Source organism: Emydura macquarii, unplaced genomic scaffold (genome assembly GCF_026122565.2).
Source record: "Emydura macquarii macquarii isolate MOO-44397 ecotype Brisbane River unplaced genomic scaffold, CSIRO-AGI_Emac_v2 contig_1305, whole genome shotgun sequence".
NCBI classification, from domain to species: domain Eukaryota; kingdom Metazoa; phylum Chordata; order Testudines; family Chelidae; genus Emydura; species Emydura macquarii.
In genome coordinates, this window is record NW_027131442.1 from 2250123 (window position 1) to 2275782 (window position 25660).

The 25660-nt window shown below is 49.3% G+C and overlaps 1 protein-coding gene across 1 annotated transcript; it reads left to right on the top strand.

The window, feature by feature from the left end:
* The first annotated feature begins 1687 nt into the window (after positions 1-1687).
* Positions 1688-8553, top strand: LOC137154865 (zinc finger protein 500-like). Its single transcript, XM_067550710.1, has 4 exons — positions 1688-2242; positions 3354-3480; positions 5986-6099; positions 7352-8553. Exons 1-4 carry the CDS (start codon positions 1688-1690, stop codon positions 8551-8553), a joined length of 1998 nt encoding a protein of 665 aa, XP_067406811.1.
* The last annotated feature ends 17107 nt before the right edge of the window (positions 8554-25660 follow it).

The window sequence follows — 25660 nt, forward strand, 5'->3', positions numbered from 1 at the left end:
GGAAAGTGAGGAGGAAATATGGTCCTTGTTACTATAGTATGTGAGCATCTCACAATCCTTCATGCATTTGTCCTCGCACACCCCTGTGAGGTCAGGCTCTGCTACCATTTCTATGGTGCAGGTGGGGAAACTGATGCACAGAGAGGCTAAAGCCTAGTCTACTCTTAAAAACTTTACTGGCACAGCTTGAGTGGGTGGGTGTGATTTTGTTACGGACATGGCTATACCAGTAAATGCCCTAGTGTAGACGCAGTTACACTGATAGAGCGTATACCAGACCCCACACCGGCATAAGCTATATCAGTGTAAGCACTTTTATACCAACATAACTGCATCCTCACAACAGGGTATTGCTGGTACAGCTCTGCTGGTGTAGCCATACCACAAACCCCGCCTAGTGTAGACAAGGTCTGAGTGACTGTCCCAGGATCACCCGGAGAATCTGACAGAGCAGGGAACTGGACTCAGCTTTCCCAGGCCCAGGATCGTGCCCCGCATTGCCTCCCTCTAGGACGATTCCCTAACAGGGAGAGGTGGCCACTCGCTCACTGTAAGAACACACGGCTTTTGTGACAGGGAAGGGTGTGTCCACACTAGGAGAAGAGGCGTGTTAGCGAACACAAGATACAATTCAAGGGACAACTCGACCGATATAGTTTTGAACAGGAGGCTGAGTTAAACACTCAAATCCCTCGGTGCCATGGAATTGCCCTCTCACTGTCTGTGTTTCCCTTGCCCCTGCAGGAGCTCCGGGACAAGCCCCTCTTTCCAGACAGCATCATCACCAGCTCCAGGAGGCCGCTCTGGTTTCACTAGACAGTTTGTGCCTCTGGGCCCTCGAGAGTGATGGTTGAGTTGAGATTGGCCCTGCTTCGAGCAGAGGGTTGGACTAGATGACCTCCTGAGGTCTCTTCCATCCCTAATCGTCTATGATTCTAGGACTTCTCCTCCACCCAGATCACGTGGTGCGAAGCCAGAGGCCGGATGCATCCTGCCAGGGGCGTGAATGAGACAGGAAGGCCTGGCCCTGAGGTCTGAGCTAGTCCCCTGCAGGGGGACACTGCTGGGAGCAGCAATGGCTGCAGGGCAGGGGCCAGAGGGGACCTTGGACTTGCAGTTCCAGATCCAGGTGGAGCGGTCAGCCTGTCCCGCGGAGCTGATGGAGCAGCAGGCCCCAGCTGGCACCAAGCCGGAGACGGGGCTGGAGCGGTCGGGCGAGCTGCCTATTGTCGTGCAGTCCGGCACCATCGGGGAGCTGCTGAGGTGGGTGGCTCCGCAGCAAGCCCGGTACAAGTCGCAGAAGGAGATCTGCCACACGTCCTCCCAGTGCTGCAGCAAGGTGCTGCAGGCCCTGCGCATCCTCCCGGAGGTGGTGCCGGCTCCGGCCTGCGCCCTCGGGCATGGAGGGGCAGCGTCCCCGGGGGTCAGTGAGCCACCGCCGGGTCTGGTGCAGGACCGGAGCGAGAGGCAGCAGGCGCTATCACCGCTGCGAGGGGAGCGAGACCAGGAGCCGCTGCCAGAACTGCCGCCCCCTCCTGCAGTTGTGCCAGCCCCGACTCGTGTCAGTGGATGTGGAAACCCAGCATCCTGAGAGGGCAGTGAGTCCCCGAAGGGGCTGGAGCAGGCTGGAGTAGAGCCGAAGGAGGATACGTCCCCGTGCCGAGAGGAGCAGCCGTCTGCCACACGGATGCCTTCTGAGGTTAAGCCAGCCCCAGCACCTGCCTGGGGAACCCAGCAGCTGCCACAGCTGGCGCCAGAGGACGATATCGAGGCCTATCTGGCCACCTTTGAGCACGTGGCTGATGCCCGCCAGTGGCCGAGAGGGGAGTGGACAACCCGTCTGGAGCCGCACCTCACCGGGAAAGCCCAGCTGGCCTACGGCAGCCTAGACATCACCGAGACAAGTGACTATGGGAAGGTGAAGGCGACCATCCTGCGCCGCTATGGCATCAACCCGGAAACACAGCGCCGGCGCTTCAGGGAATTCTGCTACCAGGAGTCCGAGGGGCCCCGGGAGGTTTACGGCCACCTCCGGGATCTCTGCCATCGCTGGCTGGAGCCGCAGAGCCGCACCAAGGAGCAGATCCTGGAGCTGCTGATCCTGGAGCAGTTCCTGACTGTCCTGCCGGAGGAAATGCAAAGCTGGGTCTGGGAACGTGGCCCCGAGACCTGCGCCCAGGCGGTGGCCCTGGTTGAGGGGTTCCAGCTGGGGCAGCCAGAGACCAGATGGCCGGGGCTACAGGTAAGAGAGTTTAACTGTGGTTATCTCAGTGAGGGACCAGGGTGGGAAGGGGAGAGAGACTGTGGAAGCCACAGGGAAGCTGGGGTTCCTGTATCTGTCCCTGGAAAGTCTTGTTCAAGAATCTCTATGGACTTTGGGTGCGTCAGAATTTGCGTGCCCGACATGGTGCCGGCGCTGAGCAGCTGCAGCTGTGTTATCTTTAGCTGGTGTTGTGGATGCACCGTCCCCCCTGGAAACTGGGCCCCGCACATCTCCCAGCTGGGTAAGTAAAGCTGTGCTCCAAGTTAGTGGCAGTTCATGGGCAGCTGAGTGCTTGTGGACTCATACAGCCCCAACTTAGAGGGGCCAACAGGAGAGATCTCGGCTGCTGCTAATTGGGGGGTTCTGAGGGAGTGAATTCCCCACACACGGCATCTCAAACCGACTGTGCGAAGGGGCCCCGAGAGGCCAAAAAATATACCCCTGGGGAGAGTGGGAGAGGGTCCACTCATATTTAAAGCCTCCCTTATAACAGTGACATCTCACTGCTCTCTCCTGCCATGTTGTGAGTGCCCAAATATGCAGCCCAGCTTTGGATCTGAACAGATTTGGCTTGAGCGGAAAAGGCCCAGTGTTGCGTCTCCGTGGGAGTCTGTGATTCACTCTGTACGGGCAGCCATTTTGAAGGGCACATGCTTCCCAAAATGGAGGGCCTCACACTGATGTGCCAGCCGGCTCCTTAGATTCGTTGTGTGAGGGCGGCTCTCTTGTAGGGAATGTGCTTTCCAGACTGGAGTGCTTCACACGCTAACAGGACAGACCATGTCCTCACCAGAGCTACTATGCAGGGTACCGAAAACAGTGTGGTAACTGCTCGATGTGGCTGCAAACACCATCTCCCCACATTAATCCCCACCATGCACATCCCATTTCTGTAAGTCCGGATTCCTCCAACACTTGCTCCTGCACTGCTTCTCTGCTTGATCCCCTAATTCCAGGGATAGGCCCTGGAGCAGTGGCAACTCAGCGGGGCAAGGGAGGACTGACACAGTGTAGTGCGGATTTGTCCTTGGCACAGCCAGTGCTCGGCAGGAAATTATCCCTGGAATGGTCCGTGTATTTGTTGTTGCAGGTGCCAGTGCAGTTCGAGGACGTGGCTGTGACTCTGACTCAGGCAGAGTGGTTGTTGTTGGGTGAGGAGCAGAGGCAGCTGTATGGGACTGTCATGCAGGAGAATTACCGGAGCATTTACTCACTGGGTTAGTTGGGTTATTATCCAAACTTCTTGCCAAGTGTGGAAGCTCTGGGCAGAGGTGTCTGGAAAATGGTAAATCTTTTCCACTGAAAAATTGTTTAGAAATAAAACCTAAAAAAAAAAAATTTTCCCACAAATATTCCAAGTTTTTCAATAAGAACAAAATTGTCTCTGTCTGTTTTTTCCCACCGTTCTTTCCTCTCTTTCCCCCATGATTTTTACTGTTTTGCTATTGGGGGAAAAGAGGAAAAACTAGAGAGAAAAAAACAAAAACTGGAAAAGTGTTTGTTGAAAAGTGGAAAATTTTAACTTGGAAATAAAGTCTGTTTTTTAATCAGAAAATTTTGTTGAATAAAAAATGTTGACTAGCTCTGGCTGTGAGTAGAGTTGGACAGAAAATGGAGATTTTTTTTCCCGTGGAAAATTTCAGTGGAAACTAATTTTTGTTTTAGGTTTTGTACAAATTTTCAGTGAAAAACAAAAAATTTTGAGCAAAGCAGAAAATTTCCAGTCAGGTGTTTGTTCAAACTCCCAATTTTATGTTGAAAATAAATTTTGGATGGCTAATCTTTGAACAGCTAAGATGGTGAGGTCTCTGCTATGGCCTAGGCCTGGCAGGCTCCTAGTAGCATAGTGAGGACCCAGAATTTTGGCCTATGAGAAATTTCACATTTCTAAAATCCAGACAACAAAGTCGAAAAATTAGAAATTTCCCATGCAACTGAAATGTTTGAAAAATTTTGTTTCAGAAGAACCAAAATTGAATTTATAAATATTTCTGGCTGGCCTGGCAGGCTTTATGGTTTCCACTGAAATTGTTGTGTTGGAAAATTTTCATCCAACTGGTCCCTTGGGTTCCCGGTGGGAGGTGACACCTGAATCCCAGATTAACCTTTGCTCTGCTTGTTTTCCAGGAGATTGAGAAACACAACAAATATACTTTCTGGCCTGGGTTATGCAGGAGCAGGTCTGGTCAAAACTCCAAATTTCCTTTTCATTGGAAATTTTGACATATCAAAATTTGTTTTCACCAGGAATCAGAACAAAAACAAATATTCTTGTAATTTCCCATGAAACAGGAATTCTGCAAAAAAATATTGTTTAAAATTTTGTTTTATTTAATTTGATTTGCATTTTTATATTTTAATTATTTTTACATTATTTCATGACATATGGTGCATACTATGACATGTCCTCTCATGTCAGGATGTGTAATACTATGACATAATTAAGGATACAATTTGGTCATGGGAGTCACAGATTCCATGACTTTCTGGGACCTCCAGGACTTCTGGGGCAAGCCAGCCCAGGGCAGCCAAACAGCTGATTCGTTGGCCAGCCCACTGGAGCAGTGGGCTGGAGCAGCTCCAAGCCCCAGCAGCTCTGTTTTCCCTCCTTCCCCAAGGGATTTTTAGTAAAAGTCAGGGACAGCCGCAACCTGTCTCTGACTTTTACTAAAAATTCTTGTGACAGAATCATAACCGTAGACATAATAATAAAAAAATTTATTTATTTTTTAAATACTCTAAGGTCAATGAATGCTTCGTACAGATTGAAATTTCTTGACTTATTTTCTAGATCCAAGTGTCTCCTGTTTATGTTGTAGTGAAACAGTTTGACACTTGTGGAACTAACGTGACGTAAATCATGGAACAATCATGACATTTGCTGTCACCACGTCGTTCATTCTGTTCTCCTCCTTTCTCCATCCTGTGTCTTCTCTGTTTAGATAATATTGTCTCATGGTTTCCTTCTACACCACCATCTGTCTGTATAGTTCTGTCGTCTCTTGTCATGTATGAGATTGTGAGTTTTTTGGGGCACAGACTGTCTATTTGTTCTGGGTTGTACAGTGCCTGGTGCAATAGGAATCTGCTCCATGACTGGGGCTCCCCTACGGCATTACCATAACACAGATAATAAATAAATAAAAAACACAGCACAAACAGGAGATACTTTGATCTACATCCCACAATGCTCTGCTAATGTAAACAGAATATAAAAATGAAAAAGGTGTAAAATTTTGTTTTGTTTTGAACAGTTTCTAAATTACAGCTTCCAAAGAAATTTCATTTTGAAAATTATTTGCTTGCGTGAAAAATTTCATTGCGTTGAAACGGCATTTTCCAAAGGAAATATGTTTTTGGTAGTGTTTTTCCCAACCAGCTCAGGGCCAGAGGCCAAAGTGTCTGGTTAGAATGGGCCCTGCTGCCCTTCCAATATGTGACTCTGTCCTGGGGGTTCCCTATTTGAGCATGCACACACATGCGTGCACGCATTCTATGCCTGTACGCCCTGCCTGCCTGACCTGGGGCTCCTGCCCCGTTGGACACACTCTCGTCTGTCTCTGTGCGTTCAGAGTTGTCACCATTAGACTGTGCCTGACCCTCCTCCCACTGCCCGTCCCAATTCCCCATTGCCACCTCCCCAGCACAGAGGGGCCTTTGTACCAAGCCCTGGGGCTCCCTGACCACGCCCTGATGGCTTCTCTTCTTTTCCCCATGGGCAGGTTTTCCGGTTCGCAAACCCGGCCTGATCTCTCAGCTGGAGCGAGGGGAGGAACCGTGCATTCCAGATCCCCCAGCCCTGGAGGAGCAGGAGACCCAGAGGGATATCCAGACAGGTGAGGGATAAATCAGTCAGCTTGGAAAGCAAAATCCTGGGGTCCCAGCCATGAGGTCCCAGAGCAGTGCCCCCTGGCTGCGTTCGCTGAGCCACGGGGGAGGCAGCGCTCAGCCTCAGTCAGGAGCAGCCGCAGCCTTGCCCCATGGCTGGACCCACTGAGTCATGGGGGAGGCAAAACCATGATTCCCTGCTTCACCAAGCCATGCTTTCCTTTCCTTTCCACTCCTCGCCAGGATGAAACCAGGTGTGAGAATCTCACAGTCACCACTTCCAAGCTACTGTTATGCTGACATCCACCAGGTGTGGCTATGCAAAGAGATGCAGTAGAGCAGAGAGCTGCATGCGAGGGAAGTGTGGGCTGGTGGTTTAGTTGCTGGCCTGATATGCTTGTTTGGACTCTGCCACAGATTCCCTGTATGACCTTGGGCATGTCACTTATTCCCTCTGTGTATCTGTTCCCAAATGTATACTGTATACTGGGGATAACAGCCCCGTCCTTGTTCTAGTTTTAACCAAGCTTGTTTTGGTTCAGTTCTATGCAAGTGGGAACAGGTTAAAGGTAAACCGAAGTAGGAGCCTCCAGGTGGGAGTTTGCCCCAGTTTGGATAATGGGGTTACTTTGGAGCTGGCTGGAGATTTTCCCAGGGACCTTTATTCCATCAGAAAATGACAATTTGACGAAGTCGAAATGTTTCATGGAAACTTCTCAATGTTGACAGAATTTGGGCAGAAACTAGGCAAGGCACTGACGGAAACCCGCCTGGTGTCTCACCAGCTCGTCCCTCCCCAGTGCTTCAGCAGCTCGCCTGGAGGGCTGCCCCCAGGCCTGGGGTTTCTAAACTACAGTGGCGTCAGGGGCCTGGAAGCACTGGGAACCCCGGCTCCCAAGCTGTCTAGGCCCTCAGCAGCTGGCCTGGTGGCTTCCCCAGAGCCAGAGCTTCCAGGCTCTCCCGACCCCCGGCACCTGCCTAGGCAGGCAGCCGGGAATCCCGGGGGAGCACATTTCATTTCTCACACAGAAACGTTCCCGCAGCTCTGTGTGTCCCCAATGAAATATTGCGGGGTTTAAGTTTGGGGGGAAATTTCAAATTTTTGGCTTTTTGTCCCAGTTCAGGACAAACTTTTTTCCAAAAGCTCGAATACTTTTGAGAAATTTGCATTCCACTCTCCAGCCAATCTTAGTTTAGATCCCTGTGCTGGCTTCCCCATGGGGCCTGGCTAATGCACCGCTTCTCTCTTGGTCCCAGCAGACACCGGGTGGGTGCTGGACGCTGAGGAAGTGACTGTGATGCACCACGGGGAGGCGAAGGAGCCTGTCGAAGTGGCTCCAATGCCAAGGGCTTCACCAAGACGGCCCAAGAGGAGAGCGCCACAGAGCCCGGGCTGGGAGAGAAAGAAACCCTCTCAAGCAGCCCCCTCTCGGTGTGGGAAACAGCAGCTCCACATCTCTCCTGTGTGCAGGGAACAGCCGCCCCCTCTGCTGAGCAGGGAACAGCCGGTCCTTCCTGTGGACAGGCAACAGCCAGCCCCTATTGTTCTCAGGAAACAGTCGCCCCCTCATTTATGCAGGGAACATCCACCCTCCACTCCTGGCAGGGAACAACAGCCCCCTCCTGTGCGCAGGGAACAGTTGCCTCCTATTGTTCTTAGAGAGCAGCCTGTCCCGCCTTTCCCTCCTTCGTGCAGGAAACAGCCACCTTCCACTCCTGGTAGAGAACAACCGCCCTCTCCTGGGCACAGGACAGAGCCACACCCCACTTCCAGCAGGGCACAGCCGCCCCCCCTGCCGTCACCAGTTAAGTCCTGCTGCAAGACGCTGGTCACGGGAGACTGCCCCACCAGCAAGAGCCTCCCACCCGCATCTGAGAAGTTCAACCAGTGCCCCGAGTGTGGCCGGGGCTTCAGGCAGAGCTCAGACCTGCAGCGGCACATGCGCATCCACACCGGAGAGAAGCCCTTCCGCTGCCCGGTGTGCGACAAGAGCTTCCGGCTGCAGTCCAACCTGATCGTGCACCACCGCACGCACACCGGTGAGCGGCCCTACCAGTGCGGGGAGTGCGGCCGCGCCTTCTCGCAGAGCTCCAGCCTCCGGACCCACAGCAAGATCCACCTGGGCCAGAAGCCCTACACCTGCTTCGAGTGCGGCAAGAGCTTCCACCACAGCTCCAACCTCGTCCTCCACCAGCGCACCCACACTGGCGAGCGCCCCTACGAGTGCGCCGTCTGTGCCAAGCGCTTCAGCGACCGCTCCACTCTGGCACAGCACCGGCGCATCCACACGGGCGAGCGCCCCTATGCCTGCCCCCAGTGCGGCAAGTGCTTCAGCCAGGCCTCGCACCTGGTCAAACACCGGTGCACCCACAAGGGCCCCGGCCCCGGGCTAGCCGGGGACACAGCTGTCACCAAAAAACAGACCTGGCACGGGGGAGGGAAGAGCCATCCCCAATCATAGGCTGGGCACAGGGGAAGAGAGAGCTGTCCTCTAGATGCCCCGGACAGTGGGCTGGAAAGAGCTACCTCCAGAGACAGCTCCTCCCCGATATGGGCCAGGAATGGGGGATGAGAACGCTGTCCCCAAAGATGGGCCTGGCACAAGAGAGGAGAGAGGCACCCCCAGACATGGGATGGGCATGGTGGAGGGGAGACAGCATGGAAAGATGCACTGACTCTGAGAGATGTTTCACCAGGGGAGAAGGAGAGAGAGGCCTCACAAGACCCATCAACCACAAGGAAGGAGACAGCGACCATCGAACACTCCCCGGACATCGGTGTGGAGAGACCAGCAACGGAAGACAGGTTGGCTACGGGGAAGGAAAGATTGACCCTCCCCCCCGCCTCCCTACACCTGGGGCAAGTAAGAGGAGAGCTGCCACTCAAAATGGGCTGGGTACGGGGGAGGACAGAGCCACCCCCAAAATAGGCACCAACCCCAGGGGAGGAAAGAGCAACAACAAAAAATGCACCAGCTGAGGGGAAGGGGAGAGTCACCCAGAAAGTTGCTCCAGCAGAGGAGTAGGAGAGAGAGGCCGGGAAAGACACCAGGAAGGAGAAAGCCTCCACCAAACACGCCGTGGCCATATGGAAGGAAAGAGCTTCTCCCAGACATGCCCCAGGTGCACCAAAAGCCCAGACTGCAGAGGAGCTCTCTCCTGTCGCTGCATGGTAGAGACAGGGATGTCTCATGGGGGGCAGAGACGGTGGGAAGCCCTGTGGCTGTGCTCCTAAGGACATGCATTCAGCTGGGGTTTCACAGACAGTGTGCGGGAGGGAAGTAATGCCGATGTTGTAGGCTCGCGCCTAGGCAGCAACGGAGAAGCTGGACAAGCAGGGGATGCAGGTACAGCTCGGACAGGGAGGGCAGCACTAAGGCCCTTCTGGCATCGCAGAGAGAGTCGGTGTTTGGTTTTCCAGCAGGCAGGAGCCCTGTGCTGCCGTGAGTGGATGTCCCCTCCCCGAGGTTGCTGTTTAAACAATGGCATTTGCTGTGAGCTATATGCACTGATCAGCGGGTCTGGGAAGTGTCGGGTGCGAAGAGACACCCTGGGGTGGGGACACCCTAGCCCCTGTCCTAACTGAACATGGCAAGACTGGGGCTGAGCCCCCCAGGTGTCCTGGGCCCAGCCTTGTCGGGGTTACAAGGACTCTGCCACAAGGGAGGGCAGTAGGGAAGTGAGTCCTTAGTCGGGCAGGCCTCTGGGTAAAGAGAGTGGGAGTGAGGACTCAGATCCTTTCGCCAGCCTACTGCTCCAGGGTAGTGTGTAAGACAGGAAAGTTCCCCACGATAGCGGGACCATTCCCCTCCTTACATAATGGAAATGCAGAGGATATACCATCCATCCCCTGCTCCTAAGCAGAGGGGACCACAGGGCCCTGTAAGATACATCACAGGCACCCACATCACCAGAACCTCCCAGTTATGAAAACAAGCAAACCATCTGCAAGTAAATAAATGCAGAGCTGAGGCTCCACAATAACCTAATTCTCATCCCACCCCAACTCAGGGGACTATGGCACCTGTGCCATGACTAAGGCCCTACTTAACTTGTGATATTGTGGAAATATTAGGCTTCCACTGCTATTTTGACAGTGGGAGCCCTGGTTGCCCTGGGGCTGAGAGTGGAGCCTTTGCAGTCAGTCCCAGACCCCTACTCTCAGCCCCAGGCAGCTGACTGGAAAATCACAGAAAAGTGACAATGGACTTTATTACCACAAATTGGTGGTGGATGCAGTCAGAGATAAGATTGTTTTGAGGCACCTTAATTATGAATGTCTTGACTTTCAAAACTTTGGACTGCTGGGTTGTTGTTTTTTTTTTTTTTTTACATTAGCTTTGAATTTCCAGCATTTTATAGACAAATATGGTTTGTAATACAATTGTCTCATCTTACACTCTTAACTATTTACAGTTAAGAGTGTGTCTTAATGAAGTTCTTTGGTGATTTCCTGAGTTTGGTGTTTAGTTTTTGTTTGGCTTTGAGAGAGAATTTTAAAACACGTGTGACAATTTACTGTAGATGATTATATCTCCCAAACAGCGAGATTATGGGATGGAGCCAGCTTCTGGAAACCCTGACTCTGGTGAGTAGCTCTCATGCAGAGGGCCTGATCCAAAACTTATTGAAGGTTGGAAAGACTTAAATGGGCTTTGGACAGGCCCCTTAGTCCTGTTGATGGCAAAGAAACAACTCATATAGAATCATAGAAATGTTGGGCTGGAAGGGATCTCGAGAAGTCTTCAAGCCCAGCCCCTTGTGCTGAGGCTGAACAAAATAAACCTAGATCATCCTTGACACGTGTTTGTGCCACTTCTTATAAACCTCCAGTGATGGGGATTCCACAACCTCCCTTGGAATCCTGTTCCAGTGCTGAACTACACTTATAGTTAAAACGTTTTTCCTAATATCTAACCTAGATCTCCTTTGCCGCAGATTAAGCCCCTTACCACTTGTCCTACCTTCAGTGCACATGAAGAACAATTGATCACCATCCTCATCATAACAGCCCTTAACCTATTTGAAGACTGTTATCAGGTCCTCCATCAGTCTTCTTTTCTTAAGACTAAACATGCCCAGGTTGTTTTAGCTTTTCCTCATAGGACAGGTTTTCTAAACCTTTATCATTTTTAGGAACTCTCACTTTATTCCTACATTTTCTAACTTCCACGATGTCGCTGATCAATTCCTTTTTCCATTCCCTGTAGGCTCTCTGCTTACTCCTAATAATCTTTTTGAGGTGGTAATTCATATAGTTGGGTCCAGAGCCTTCCTCTGCATGTTTTTTCCCCTTGCTTGGGATGAAAATTGCAGATAGTTTTTGTATAATGGGCTTAAAGAAATTCCAAATCTCCTTCACATTTGAGCTCTTCTGTCCAGTTGTCATCACTGCTTAGTTCCCTTAACTTTCCATAGTCTGCCCTTTTGAAATAGAAAACCATAGTCGACGACCTCGTTTTGATTTTCCTTCCATTTAATTTAAACTGATTTGACTCATGATTACTTGATCCACGGTTATTTCCTATGACCAGCTCTTCTATGATGGTCTCACTACTTACCAAATCCAAATCTAAAATTGTATCACTTCTTGTTGGTTTGAGGACAAATGGACTAAGAAAACTGTCATCTACCACATCCAGGAGTAACTGGGCCCTGCCAGAATTAGTAGCATTTGTTCTCCAATCAATGTCTGGAAAGCTAAAGTCTCCCATTATGACACAATTCCCAGTAGTATTTTTCTCTCTAGTGATATTAAAGAGATGGCTATCTATATCCAAGTCCAACCCTGGAGGTCTATAGCAGATCCCTAACACTATCCTAGTATAACCTCTTAGATTTTTTTTCTCCACTTGCACCCGCACGCATGCACCCATGCCTACATGCACAAACACACATTTCAACAAACCAGTTTCTACCAAGAAAGGTTTAGCTTGACGTTGTCCTTTTCAGCTTAAGGACAATGTTGGCAGAAGAACAAATGGGTATAAGTTGTCCATTCTCAGCTCCCCTCCCCATCTCAGCTATATAGGTTCATAGCATGCATTCAACTTGCTCGTTCTTAGCAACACTGCCTATCTCAACACTGTGGGTCTGTGCCATGAACTGAACATACCTCTTCTCAGGTACTCTGCCCATCTCAGCCCTGTATCCTTTTGCCATGCACCAACCGTTCCTGTTCTCAGCTTTCCTATACATCTCAATACGGTGTGCCTGTACCAGGCACCAAGTATAGCGCATTTGTAAGTGTTACGCTGTATCTTTTAATCAAAAGCTAAAGGCATTATTTGTTCACCGAGCCTATTCCAACAAAGTGCTGGTTAATTTGGCCTCCCTGGTACATCTTCAATAATATAACCTTAGCTACAGCAGCTCTCTCTCTCTATTATAATACAGCAGTGGTGAGACTGATACTGCATCCAGTTCTGGTGTCCACACACTGAAAATGCTGAGTTTTTTTAATTGGCACGAGTGCAGAGAAGAGCCACAAAAATGAGTTGAGCTGGAGAAAACGCTTTACGGTGAGAGACTTATAGAACTCTGTCTATTTAGCTATCAAAAACAAGACTAAGGGGTGGCTTGTTTATGGTATATAAGTACCTGCATGGAGAGAAGTACCTGTTCATATGGGGTATGAACAGGCTGTATAATTGAATGGAGAAAGACGGGACAAGCACCTGTGACTGGAAACTGAATCCAGACGAATTCAAAGTGGAAATAAGGCACCACTTTTTTTCACAGTGGGGGTGATTAACCCATTGGAACAAACTCCCAAGGGAAGTGGTGAATTCTCCTTATGTTGCTCTCCTCAGATCCAGACAGGCTGCCTTTCTAGAAGGGATGTTAGTCAAATACACGTTATTGGGCTCAGCACTGAATGGAATTCTCTGGCTAGTGTCAGACTGGGTGATCTAGCTTCCCCACTTGTAAAATGGGGGTAATGATATACCGCTCTTCTTCATAAAGCACTTTGCAATCTACTGATGAAAGTGCTATAGATGAGCTAAGTGGTGTTATTATTATAATAGTCCCTTCTGGCCTGAAAATCTAGGACTCTAGTGTCCATGATGTCTAGCGTATGTACTCATGTATGAGTTAACTGAAGTTTACTGGGTTTTTCCAGTGGGTGAAGCCTCATTTCTTTCTCTCTCTATGCATATATTACAGGCTGCAGTAATTGCATCGGTTAGAGTGCAACATAATTTCTATTAAAGCTGAATAAAGAGATACTCTAGCTCAGCCAGAAGTTATTGGTCAGGGTGCAGGAATTGTTGGGGGAGGAGGCTGGGCTGGATGGGCACAATGGACCCTAACATTGAAGAATAATCTATTAATTGTCTCTGCCCAAAATAAATCAGAGCCATGTCTCCTCTTACGAAAGGCTGTCAGTCGGGACCCTGTCCCTTCCTCCCCACCAGGGGCTGTCAGTCATGGTTGCGTTCCACCGCCCCCACCCCCCCGAGGAGCTGTCCGTCAGTGCCATGACCCCTACACCATGAGAAGCTGTCAGGGCCACCCCTTGCTATGTAGGTACTTTTTGCCCTACCGGGTCCAATCTCTAGTGGGTGCGAAGGTGATGATGTTGATGACTTTAGCTGGTGTTCTGTGGGATCAAAGAATATTCCACAATGTATATCTGTGCAAGCTATCAAAAGCCGTTTGAAAAAGCAATGAAACTGATGGAGAGGAGCTTGCAATTCTAGACATTCTTCTATGATGGCCCTTAGTGTGAATATCAGTTAAACGTAGGATCTCTTGGGCCTGAAGCCTGCCTGTTTTTTTTCTAAGCATTGCATCCACTGCCTCTTTCATCCTGTCATTGTAGTATCACACTACAGAAGGCTTTCCCCATAAGAGAGAGTAGCATAACTCGTCTCCGGTTGTTAAGGTCAGTAAGATCACCCTTTCTGGGTATTCTGACAATGATTCCATGTTTCCATTGATCAGAAAGGGGGAGGGTGTCTCTTTTTCCCCAAACTTAATTGAATAGCTCTGTTACTCTCATCCAAATAGAACTATCATATGCTTTTAATATTTATGCTGTGATTTGGTCATCTCATCCAGCTTTGTTATTTTGCAGTTTCTTGACTGGAAATAAGGTGTAAATTTTTAACAGTGAGGAGCAATGGTTAATGGAAGGTGGTGGTTTCTCTATTGCTGGCAATGTTTAAATTAAGACTGGATTTCTTTTTTAAAAGATGATATTTTCTATTTCAAAAAGAATTATTTTGGGGACGTTTTATGGTCCTGTTATACAGGAGGTCAGATTAGATGATCACAAGCGTCCCTTCTAGCCTTGGAATCTGTGACACTATTAAACATTTTGGAAACGGGGTAAAGAGAACCACAAAAAATGACTTGAGAGCTGGAGAAAATGCCTTACAATGAGGAAATTAAAGAGCTCAATCTGTTAACTTGATTACAGTATACCTTCACAGGAGAAAACACTGGAAAAAACTAAAGCGCTCTTTGATCTAGTGGAGAAAGGCAGAATAAGGACCAACGGCTGGAAGCTGAAGCCAGATAAATTTGAAATTGAAACAAGCCACCCCTTTAACAGTGAGTATGATTAGCCATTGGAATAAACTCCCAAGGGAAAAAATGGATTCTGCATGGATTTTTGATGTCTTCAAATCCAGACCGGATGCCTTTCTGGAAAAGACTTTAGCCAAACACAGGAAATTAGGCTAAGCACAGGAGTAACTAAGTGGAATTCTATGGCCTGTGATATACAGGAGGTTAGACTAGATGATCTAATGATCTCTTCTGGCCCTAACCTCCATGATAATCCCCATTTCTCCACCCCAAGAGAGGATGGAGCCTAAATCACTGACACCCCACAGCCAGGACATTGATGGGGTCTTTCCCTTCTTGGGGAATCTCTGATGGCTGATGGGCATGAGCTCCAATTAATGCTTACCCCTCAGCCAGGGTATTGCAGTGGATTCTTTTCTGATTGATAAGGCGTGTTCTCAGAGCAGTGCTCTCCCCATTGTCTGTGCACCTCCAGACCTCCCTTGGTGGAGTCTCTGATGGATGATAAGGCCTGAGCTCTGACCAAAGCTTGACCCACAGCCAGGACAATGATGGGGTCATTCCTTCTCAGGTGGATTCTCTGCTGGCTGATTCACAGATCCCAAGGCCAGAAGGGACTACTGTGATCATCTTGTCTGTCCTCCTGTGTAACACAGGCCAGAGAACTTCTCTGAATTAATTCCTGCTTCAAGTCCAATGAATGGCTGAAATAGAGCAGATCTTTTGGAAAAACATTCAGTCATGATTTTAAAATGGCCAGTGATGGAAAATCCATCACAGCCCTTGGTAAATTGTTCTCCCCTCACTGTTAAAACTTGTGCCTTATTTCCAGTCTGAATTTGTCTAGTTTCAGGTGCCAGCCATTCATTCTTATACATTTTCCTGCTAGATCCAGGACACGAGTCTTCTATTCTCAAATTTCTGTTCCCAATGAAGGTACTTAGGACCAGATCCTTCAAGGTAATTAAGTGTTTCACTCCCGTTGAAATCCACAGGAGTGAATCACCTAATTACCTATGGGGATTTGGACATTATAAATTAAGATCAAGTCACCCCTTAGCCTTCTCTTTGTTAAACTAAATAGATTGAGATCCTTGAGTCCAACACTATAAGGCAGGTTTTCCAACCCTTTCATCGGTCTTATGGCTCCTTTTTGAACCCTTTCCAATTTATCAACATCCTTTTTGAATTGTGGACACCAGAACTGGACACAGTATTTTAGAAACAGTCGCACCAGTGTGAAGTTATTTTCCAAGTCTAAATGATTTCTATGTTTAGTTCTCACAGAAACCATTGCTGAAAACCCAGGCTGACAGGAATAATTGGAGGCAAATGCAAGCCGCACTTCCACAGATTTATCATTGAGTTCTTCGTACTCTCCTTTAACAGAAATCCTGGTTTGGTAGCATGTGATCACTTGACATTTTAAGAGATTTTCTTGAGCTGAGATACTTAAAGTTGGAATGGAGTCAACTGTTACTGAGAACCAGCTTAGAATCCATTTGGTATCTGGAGATTCATGTTCAACTCCAGGCAAATATTAATCAAAACAGAAATACAATCCATAAAAATTCATTAATATTTGGTCTTTATAAAAGATTCACAGATTCCAAGGCCAGAAGGGATCATTGTGAGAATCCAATCTGACCTCCTGTGTAACACAGGCCAGAGACCTGCCCCCAAATATTTCCTAGAGGATATCAAGTAGAAAACATCCAATCTTGATTTTAAAAATTGCCAGTGATGGAGAATCCACCACGGTAAATTGGTTAATTACACTCACTTTAAAAATTACACCTTATTTCCAGTCTGAATTTGGCTAGCTTCATCTTCCAGCCATTGGATCATGCTATACTTTTCTCTGCTAGATTGAAGATCTTATTCTTAAATATTTGTTCCCCATGTAGATACCTATAGACTGTAATCAAGTCACCCCTTTACTTCCTCTTTCTTAAGCTAAATAGATTGTGCTCCTTGAGTCTGTCACTCTAAGGCCTGGTCTACACTAGAACATTAGGTCAACATAACTACATTTTTCTGGGGTGTGAAAAACACACATTCCAAGTGGCATAGTAAAGCTGATATGGTTAAGATGACGGTTCTTCTGACAGCCTAACTACTGCCTCTCAGAAAAGTGGATTACCTGCACCGATAGGAGAACCCCTTCCATTGGCGTAGATGTTGTCTACACTGAAGTGCCACAAGTGGCGCAGCTGCAGCTGCAGCGTTTCAAGTGTAGACAAACCCTAAGACATGTTTTCTAATCCCTTAAGCACTCTTGTGGCTCTTCTCTAAACCCTCTAATTTATCCACATCCTTCTTGAACTGTGGGCACTAGAACTGGCCATGCTATTCCAGCTGTGGTTGCACCAGGGCTTGATAAGAAAAGATGCATGATTCTCTGCTTCGGTCCCTTTCCCCTATCTGCTTCTGCTAATGATTACCGCACTGGAGGCCTCTCTTTTGCCCTCTGCTCCAGCATGGGGCTTTCAGCTGAGCGACTTCTTGCCGAATGCTTCCATCGACAGAGAGTCTCTCTTCAGGAACAGAGGGCACAGAGAGGCTCCCACCGAGCCCCTGCAGCAGCACAAGATGCAGATACAAAGATAAGATGCAGGAAATTTTTAAGACTTGTTTAATAACATCATAAAAAAAAATTGAAAAAGGCCCATCTATCAAAAAATTTCCCCCAAACATTTGTGACTGGCTCTTCCATGCCCTGGTTCCCCAAGAGAGCCTGAGGCTCATGGTTTGCGACATATTCCAGGATGGTGATTTCAATCCCTGCTTACATAACTGCACATCCTCGTTACATGGCCAATGCAGCCTTGCCCAGCCCCCTGAGATGTTATTCACTTGGCTCTTTTCTAGTCAGGTCACTTATGGGATCTCTGTCTTGCAGGGGCTTTCTGATGGCTAATGAAGGCTGAGAACTGACTGATGTTTTTCACACTCAGGACATTTGTAGGGTCTCTCTCCCATGTAGGATCTCCAGTGTGCAACAAGCTGCAGGTGCCAATTAAAGATATTACCACATTCAGGACATTCACAGGGTTGTTCTCCTGTGTAGATTCTGTGGTGTTCAATAGGGTGTGTCCTCTGGTGGAAGCTCTTCCCACACTCCAGGCACACGTGGGGTCTCTCTCCCATGTGGGGTGTAAGGCTCCAATTCATGCTGATACTTTCCCCACACTCTGGGCAATTATATGGTCTCTCTGCTGTGCAGATTCTCTCATGTCTGAGAATGCACGAGCTGCAGCTGGTGCTTTTCCCATATTCAGGGCACTTCTAGGGTCTCCTTCTTCCATGTGGATTCCCTGGTGCTCAATAAGGTGTGCATGGGGATTGTGGCTTTTCCCACACTCACTGCATTTGTAGGCGTTCCCTCTCATGTGAATCCTCTGCTTGGGGAGGTCTGAGCTGAGACTGATGCTTCTCCCACACTCACTGCATTCGTGAGGTCTCTCACCCTGTGTGGATTCTCTGGTGTAGAAAAGGGGATGATCTGTGAGTGAAGCTTTTCCCACAGTCACCGCACGTGTTGGGTCTCTCTCCCGTGGGGATTCTCTGAATAGTTTCTTTCACTTTCTTGACCACTCTGTTCCTTTCTTTCCTGGCTGGTTTCCCTGCTGCCTTTTTACCCTGTGCTGACTCTCATGGGCTTGTCCCTGCTTCAGATTCTGGGAAATATTCTCTTTGACTCTTCCTGATATCATCCCATGTGGTTCCACTTGCTCAATGCCTTCCTGCTCAGGATCCTCCTCCTTGTTCTCACACACTGTCCCACCTGCTGCTGGCACAGAGAGAGAATCCAGACAGGAGTCATTCATTCCCTGTGCCAGAGGGGAAGGGAACCTCAGAGAGGGGAATGGGAAAGACAGAATCTATGACCCAGGGACCATTGGTGCCAACTGGCAGAGAGCAAAGAGGGTGCATAGGGCTTTACAGGGATCCTCTTGGTTGCATACAGGCATAATAGTTCACCAAAGATTGCATGTGAGGTCTCTACCAAGAGCCAGTAGCCCGTTGGTTTTCATAATCATTGTGAAATGTATGTGTGGATAATATTTAAGGAGTTCTGTATCTATATTATATTGAGAATAATGTTCTGAAGGTCTCTGGAGTTAAGACAGGTCGCCAGGGGATGACATATTTCAGAGATGTTCCTTTCAGGTAGGAGGTAAACTGACACTTATCTCCCTTCTGGCTATTTGTGTGTTGTGTATTGTAGGCCTAGTTGTATACTAAGCCAGGTGCAAACTGAGTGACTGCAAAATCTACAAGGGAAGAAATCTACAGGAAGAAACCAACAGTATGGGGGTTTCCTGTTCTTGACTAAAGAAAAAGGTTTGGTCTGGTATATCCTGGAGTGCAGAAAGACCTATTGAAATCTTCACTGGGGGCCAAATGGACTGCATGCTTGTCTCATGAAAGGAGGGTCACAGCCAGCCTGGCTGGCAAGTGCTGCAGGGATTTTGGGAGAGCAATAACTTTATTAGATATGAGAGTATCTTGTGAATTAAGTCTAGGCTCTAGCATGTGTATGATTATTTTATGGTATATGTAACCATTTGTTCCCAATACTTCTACATGCTACTATTTGAATCTCTGGGCTTTGATAAATAAACTTAGATTTGTTTATAGTGGAATCAAGTATAAGTGCTCTGAGTTAAGCAGAGCAGTGACCTGAGGTGAAACTGGTAAGCTGGAGTGTACTGCTTCTTTGGAGGCAGCAGATGACTATTGCAAGTGTCCCGTGGACTCGGGGGGTGCTCAGAGGACATGGGGGTTGGTGTCTGTCTATTGCTAACCTGCAGGGTGACAGCAGGGCCTGTGAGGCCGAGGGGGCAGAGCTTGTGTGACCTGTGGCTGATGGAGTTGGGGAGCTGACCCTTGTCAGGCACAGACCAAGCTTCCTCACACTAAGGGCAGGTGGTAGCAAGCTGCCTTACAACCCCATCCCCAGGAAGCATCAAAGCACCAGCCCCAAATGACTGCTGGAGAGATCGAGATATCAGGAGCTGATTCCCACAGTCCCTTTCCAATAGGAGACGGAGCCCGGGATCAATTCTGCCTCCACATCCCACCTGAATATAGATGAGGGGAGGGACTATAGGGTCAGAGAGGACTGATTAGAACCCATGAGTGATGTTCACCATGAAGATACAAAAATTGGTTTCTGAGTCAGTTCAGCCAATTCCTCACCTGTGTGGGGATGTGGACACGCCCCTGTGAGGGGGGAGAGACAGTGTCCAGGGTTCTCCCTGTGGTTCCTTCTCAGAAGAGGACCACCCCTCCCAGCTATCCCTTGCCAGTAAGCAGCCTAGTCTTTCGCCCCAGCCCTTAGGCAGGGCAGGCAAGCAAGCAGGTCCGTTCTCAGGAGTGGTGAGGGGGGTGAGGCTCTTTCAGGGTGGCTAGGGAAGGGGGAAGGGGGACACAGGCCCACCCATCTCCACTGCATCCCAGCCCAGGGTCCTAGCAGCCACTGCATCAGCAGGGCTCCTGCCGCAACACGCCAACAGGGTTGCCCCTGACTCAGCCACTGTCTATGGCTATCCCTGGGCATCTTCCTCCCCATACCCCCAGGTACCTGACTCCTCCAGGTCACTGGGGTGTGGTAGTCCCACGAGGCCCTCATCATCAATGGGCAGCAGCTCCAGCAACTCCATGGGTTCCTCCATAGAGGACAGCTCCTCCAGCCCCCAGTTAAGGCCAGTAGGTTCTCCAGGTCCCAGGCTCAGTACTGCTCGGGTCAGCCTTCCTCCGGCTCCCAGGCAGCTCGGGTAGGTCCTCTGCCACTCCCCATCAGCATGGGCCTCTGGCCTGGTTCTAGCTGGGAGCCTCAGGAAGAGACATCCTTCTCCCTCAGCCATCCCACCTGACTGAGCTCACAGGCCGGGGAGGGGGCTGTTAAAGGCCTGGCTCCGCCCCCCCACTTCTGGTCAGGTGGTCTCTGTTTGGCTTCTGAAGGCGTGGGCCCACATACCTGCTTCTGGACAGGTGATCTTCTTCTGGGCTCTACCAGCCAGGGTGAATTTGGCTCTCCCTCTGGGTCTCTCTTGGCTACAGGGGGCCATTGAGGATCTCCCTTTCCTCGTAGCCCTGGAGACCACCTCAGGTTTGGAAATCTGAAATCCTGCCTGGGGAGCAAGGAAACAAGTGTGGATCATGTTAATTAAGAATGGGCTGTTACAGATCCAGCATCTGAGTAGCTCTCCAGTAGCTTCTTCCTCTCCCCCGGCCTACAGGGACTGGGCTATAAATGGTACAATATCCCATGATGCACTGGTTGGGAGAAAGACTACTGAATATTTCCCCCAAACAGGGGGGAGGGGTCCTCTCTGCTGAAGGCTCCCTGCAGGAATCCAGCACCACCAGCAGCAGCAGCAACATAGGACACAGACCCATAGATAAGACCCAGGTGATTTTTAAGCCTAGTTCGATAGCCTCTTACTTAGGAGGTTAAAAACAAGGGCATATCTATTAAACAGTGTCCCCAAACGCTTGTGGCTGGCTCCCCCAGAACCATTCCTGGCTCCCAGTTTGCCATGACTCACACCACTCTACACAATTCTAGTGCGGGATGGCGATTTCATTCTCTGCTTACATAAATACTGCATGTCCTCGTTACATGGCCACTCCAGCCTTGCCCACTCCTGTCAGCTTGGTGCAAATCAGCCAAAGTGCTGTTCATTTGGCCCATTGCAAGTCAGGTCACTTATGGGGTCTTATTGGTGGATTTTCTGATACCTAATACAAACTGAGACGTGACTGAAGCTTTTGCCATCCTCAGGAGATTTGCAGGGTCTCTCTCCAGTGTGGATTCTCAGGTGTTCAGTAAGGTGTGACTTCTTGTGGGAGCTTGTCCTAAACTCTGGGCAGTTCTAGTGTCTCTCTCTCATGTGGATGCTCTCATAGCTGAGAATGCATGAATTGCCGCTGGTGCTTTCCCCACATTCGGGGCATTTGTAAGGTCACTCTTCCAGGTGGATTCCCTGGTGCTCAATAAGGTGTGTCTGGTCATTGTAGCTTTTCCCACACTCGCTGCATTTGTAGGGGTTCCCTCCCATGTGAATCCTCTGATGCTTGGTGAGGTTTGAGCTGAGACTGAAGCTTTTCCAGTACTCATTTCATTTGTGAGGCCTCTCCCCCGTGTGAATTCCCTGGTATAGAAAAAGGGATGATCTGCAAGCGAAGCTTTTCCTGCCATCACCACACGTGTTGGGTCTCTCTCCAGTGGGGATTTTCTGTGTAGTTTCTTTCATTTTCTCAACCATTCTGCTTCTGTGAGTGGATTTTGCTCTTTCTCTTCCCTGACAGGATTCTCTGCTGCCTCTCTGCACTGTGCTGATACTTCTCCCTGATTAGGACTCTGGGAAATGTTCCCTTTGGCTCTTCCTGATATCATCCGATGAAGTTCCACTAGATTAGGGCTTTCCCACCGAAGATTCTCCTCTTTGTTCTCACTCACTGTCCCAACTCCTGGCTGGGCCAGAGAGAGAATAGAATGTGCCAGGGAAAAGGGAATCTCAGCGTGCGGAATGGGAAAGAAGGGGTCAAACCCAAGTAATTGTTCGAGAGATTGAAATATCAGGAGCTGAATTCCCCGGGCCCTTTCAAACAGGAAATAGAGCCCGGGACCTATTCTGTCTCCTTGTCCCATCCAAATGTAAGTGAGGGGCAGGACTATCAGGTCAGAAAGGACTGATGAAAACCCATGAGTGGTGTCTGTCATGAGGGTACATGGTGCCCCCCACTTCCAATCCCCCACTCCCCTGTTCCCTTCACAGGGTGCTCTGCACAGTGTGCCACTGCTCCACTGCCCAGCATAGTGTCTGGTCACCCCCGTGCCCCACATGGTGCCCCCTCCTGTCCCCATGGGGCCCCTAGTGGTGATCCTCCTCTCCTGCACCATGCCCCACTGCTTCCACAGTGCCCCTCACTCCTCCCTTACCCCACACGTAGCCCCTGCTGTCTTTTATCCCTTGCCTCCTGGTATGCCCCCTATGTCCGCCCGCCCCCTGCAGCGCCTTCTTCCTGTCTCCCATGGTCCCTCCCCACTTCCCCTGTTCCATTGCTCCCTCTGCCCTACACGATGCCCCCCCAGTCCTGCTGTCCCTCCCCCAATCCCCTGTTCCCAACAGTTCTCCCCATAGAGCCCCACACAGTGAGCCACTGTTCCTCCCTGCCTTTTTCCCTCGCGTGCTGCACTTCAGCCTCCTCCACGGTGCCCCATGTTGCCCACACATAGAGGCAAGGAGCTGGAATATGGGTTAACGCTCTTTAAAACTTTGGCTGCAAACACGTACTGCTTGAATATTATTTTTTTTTAAATTTAATGTTAACATGTTATAGTAAGGCTAGGCCTTAGTACAGGTTGTCAGAACTTCAAATTTTAAATAGGCTTATTTTTAAAAAGAAAGATGTTAAATAAAAGAAAATCTCAGGTTTAAATTAAAAAAAATATATTTAAAGCATTGATTTTTATCCAGCCTACTGCATTTTGGGGGGTGGGCTAGTGGTAGAAAGGCCTATTCTTTGTGAGTTACCACTGTCCACTGTTCTCCTCACTGTGGTGTGACATGGAATATTGAGCAAAAGGACTTGCTCTGGAATGTCGAAGCAGTGAAAGGTGTGTCCCAGAATGCAGAGGTGTCAAAGGGAAAGGGTGGCATCACAGTCCTTGTCCAGAGAATTGCCACATTCTTTTCTCTACTATCCCCAGTAGTTGTCTGTGACATCCTAATCATTTCCCCCTCCTCCTCTCTTGCCTCTTTGTCCTGCTTTAGAAACTTTCCACCCACTCCCCTGTCTTTTTAACCCTTGGTTAGGATGTGGACACAACTTCTTTGAACCTGTCACCTCTTGGGCGTCTCTTCCTCTGACATAGATTGGACAGCCGTTTGCTCAGTGTCAGCACTCCTGTCACAGGATTGCCATGTCTGTGGGTCCCCCCTGCACCTGTGATGGGAGAGGGGTGGCTGGGGTGTGTGTGTGATGTTGTTACAGTAAAGAGTTCAGATTCCAAAGCCAAAAGGGACCATTGTGAGCATCTAGTCTGACGTCCTGTCTAAAGGCCAGAGACCTGCCCCTGAATCGGTCCTAGAGCAGAGCTTTTAGAAAAACATTCCCTCTTGATTTAAAAATTGCCAGTGATGGAGAATCCACCATGACCCTTGGTAAATTGTCGCAATAGTTTATTACCCTATTATCCAAAATGCATACCTTATTTCTGGTCTGCATTTGTCTAGCTTCAGCTTCCAGCCATTGGATTGTGTTAGCCTTTTTTCTGTCGATGGAAGAGTGCAGTAACAAATATTTGTTTCCCATGTAGGTACTTGCAGACTGTGATCAAGTCACCATTTAATAAATGCCTGGGAAATTATGCAGGCTTCAGGTGGGCTGTGGGTGTTGGGGGAGGGAGGGGGAATGGCAGATGGCCAGCTAAAGAGGAGGCAGCAATGGCAGATGAGTAAATTACCTGTGATGACTGCCCATGGGACAGTGGTGGGGGAGTGAATGGTGGCAGCAGGTTAGTAATTGCATGTGCACCTGTGCAAACTGTCTTTCCTTTGGAGGATGTTACGCCGAGGTGTGTCCCCGAAAGGACTCTGTTCAAAAAGGCAATGGCCAAAGCGGGAAGATAATACTGCACAGCTGTTTTGTCAGGGTGGTGCTCCCACAGCTGGTACAGGGTGGGAGGAAACCACACACTCCATTAGCAGTGCTGAGGGGGCTGCATTCCCCTGCAACGTCCATGCCTGAACAGAGCTCTAGCTTTGGCTCGAGTTCTCTTTCGTAACCCCCGGGGAGCAGCACAAAGTGCCCTGCAAAGTGAATAGAATTTGGCAGTGAACCAAAGAGAAAGGAAATGCCTAAACATGCCTTACAAATGCCCATGTATTGTGAGCTGGGCAAATTACCTCATGGATTCTAAGGCTAGAAGGGACCATTATGATTCTCTGTCTGACCGCCTGCATAACACAGGCCTGCTTGCGTTGGCGCAGATCTTTTATCATACACAGCCAATCTCTCAGTGCCTCATTCTGGCTCAAAGCTGAGGGCATTAATGAAACCAAGAGCCAGGCAATTGATGTGAGTGCCTTTGCCTTCCTATAGCTGCTGTTACAGTAAAAATGCCTTTTCCTTCAAGTTGTCTCCTTGTTCACCTAGGCGGTGCCACTGCCTTGCCTGCAGGGGGATTGGTAGGAGGGTGGTTGTCAGAGCAATAAATAAAAGGGGAGGGGTGGGGGGTTGTATGGTCTCCGGTACAGTGTGTGAGCAATGGGCAGGCTGTTAAAAGCCCAGGAGGTGGAGAGAGGGCAGACCGGCCTGGCGGTGCCCTGACAGTACCTCATATTAAGTTGTTTAAATACCACCAGGCAGTTGTGTTATAGTATCTCCTACACCACTTACTGGAAGTGGCCCTGCCTGTGATTCAGGTGGATCCTGGGCCTTGCTGATGGGATCTCCAGAAACTGTACTGTCCAGCTACTCGAAGTTGCAGCCCCTGTGAGCTCTCCCTGAGGTCCCAACGTTGTCCTTACAGCCCAGCCTGGAACTCCTTTCCCTTACTGTGGCACAGGCTTGCGTCCCATTCGTATTCCCGCCCCTTCATTTAGTCGGACAGCTGTTCATAGCTCTGTGCTTCTTTCAGCTGTGCTTCTTTCCCCAGAGGAGAAACCCAGGACTTCAACATGGGCCCATGTCAATGCATGAGCCAGGGCCACTTGGTAATGAGGAGCATGACCCAGGGTGCGAACTCCCCAGGTGCTGGAATCGCAAAGGGACACTCTGGGCTGCGTGCCAGCATTTAAACAACGAGTAGACATCCAGTCAGGATGACAGGCTCCGGAGCAGCAGAGGGCTCGGAGGCAAACAGACAAGCCAACCCAGGTAGCCAGCAAAGCAGTGTGGGATGGCAAACATGCAGCAGCTGTCTCGGGATGGGCACGCATCCACTGAGCACCTCCCACAGCTCAGCGAATCAGTGTCCAAAGTGGGGTTAGTAACACGTGTTAAAATGCCAGATGA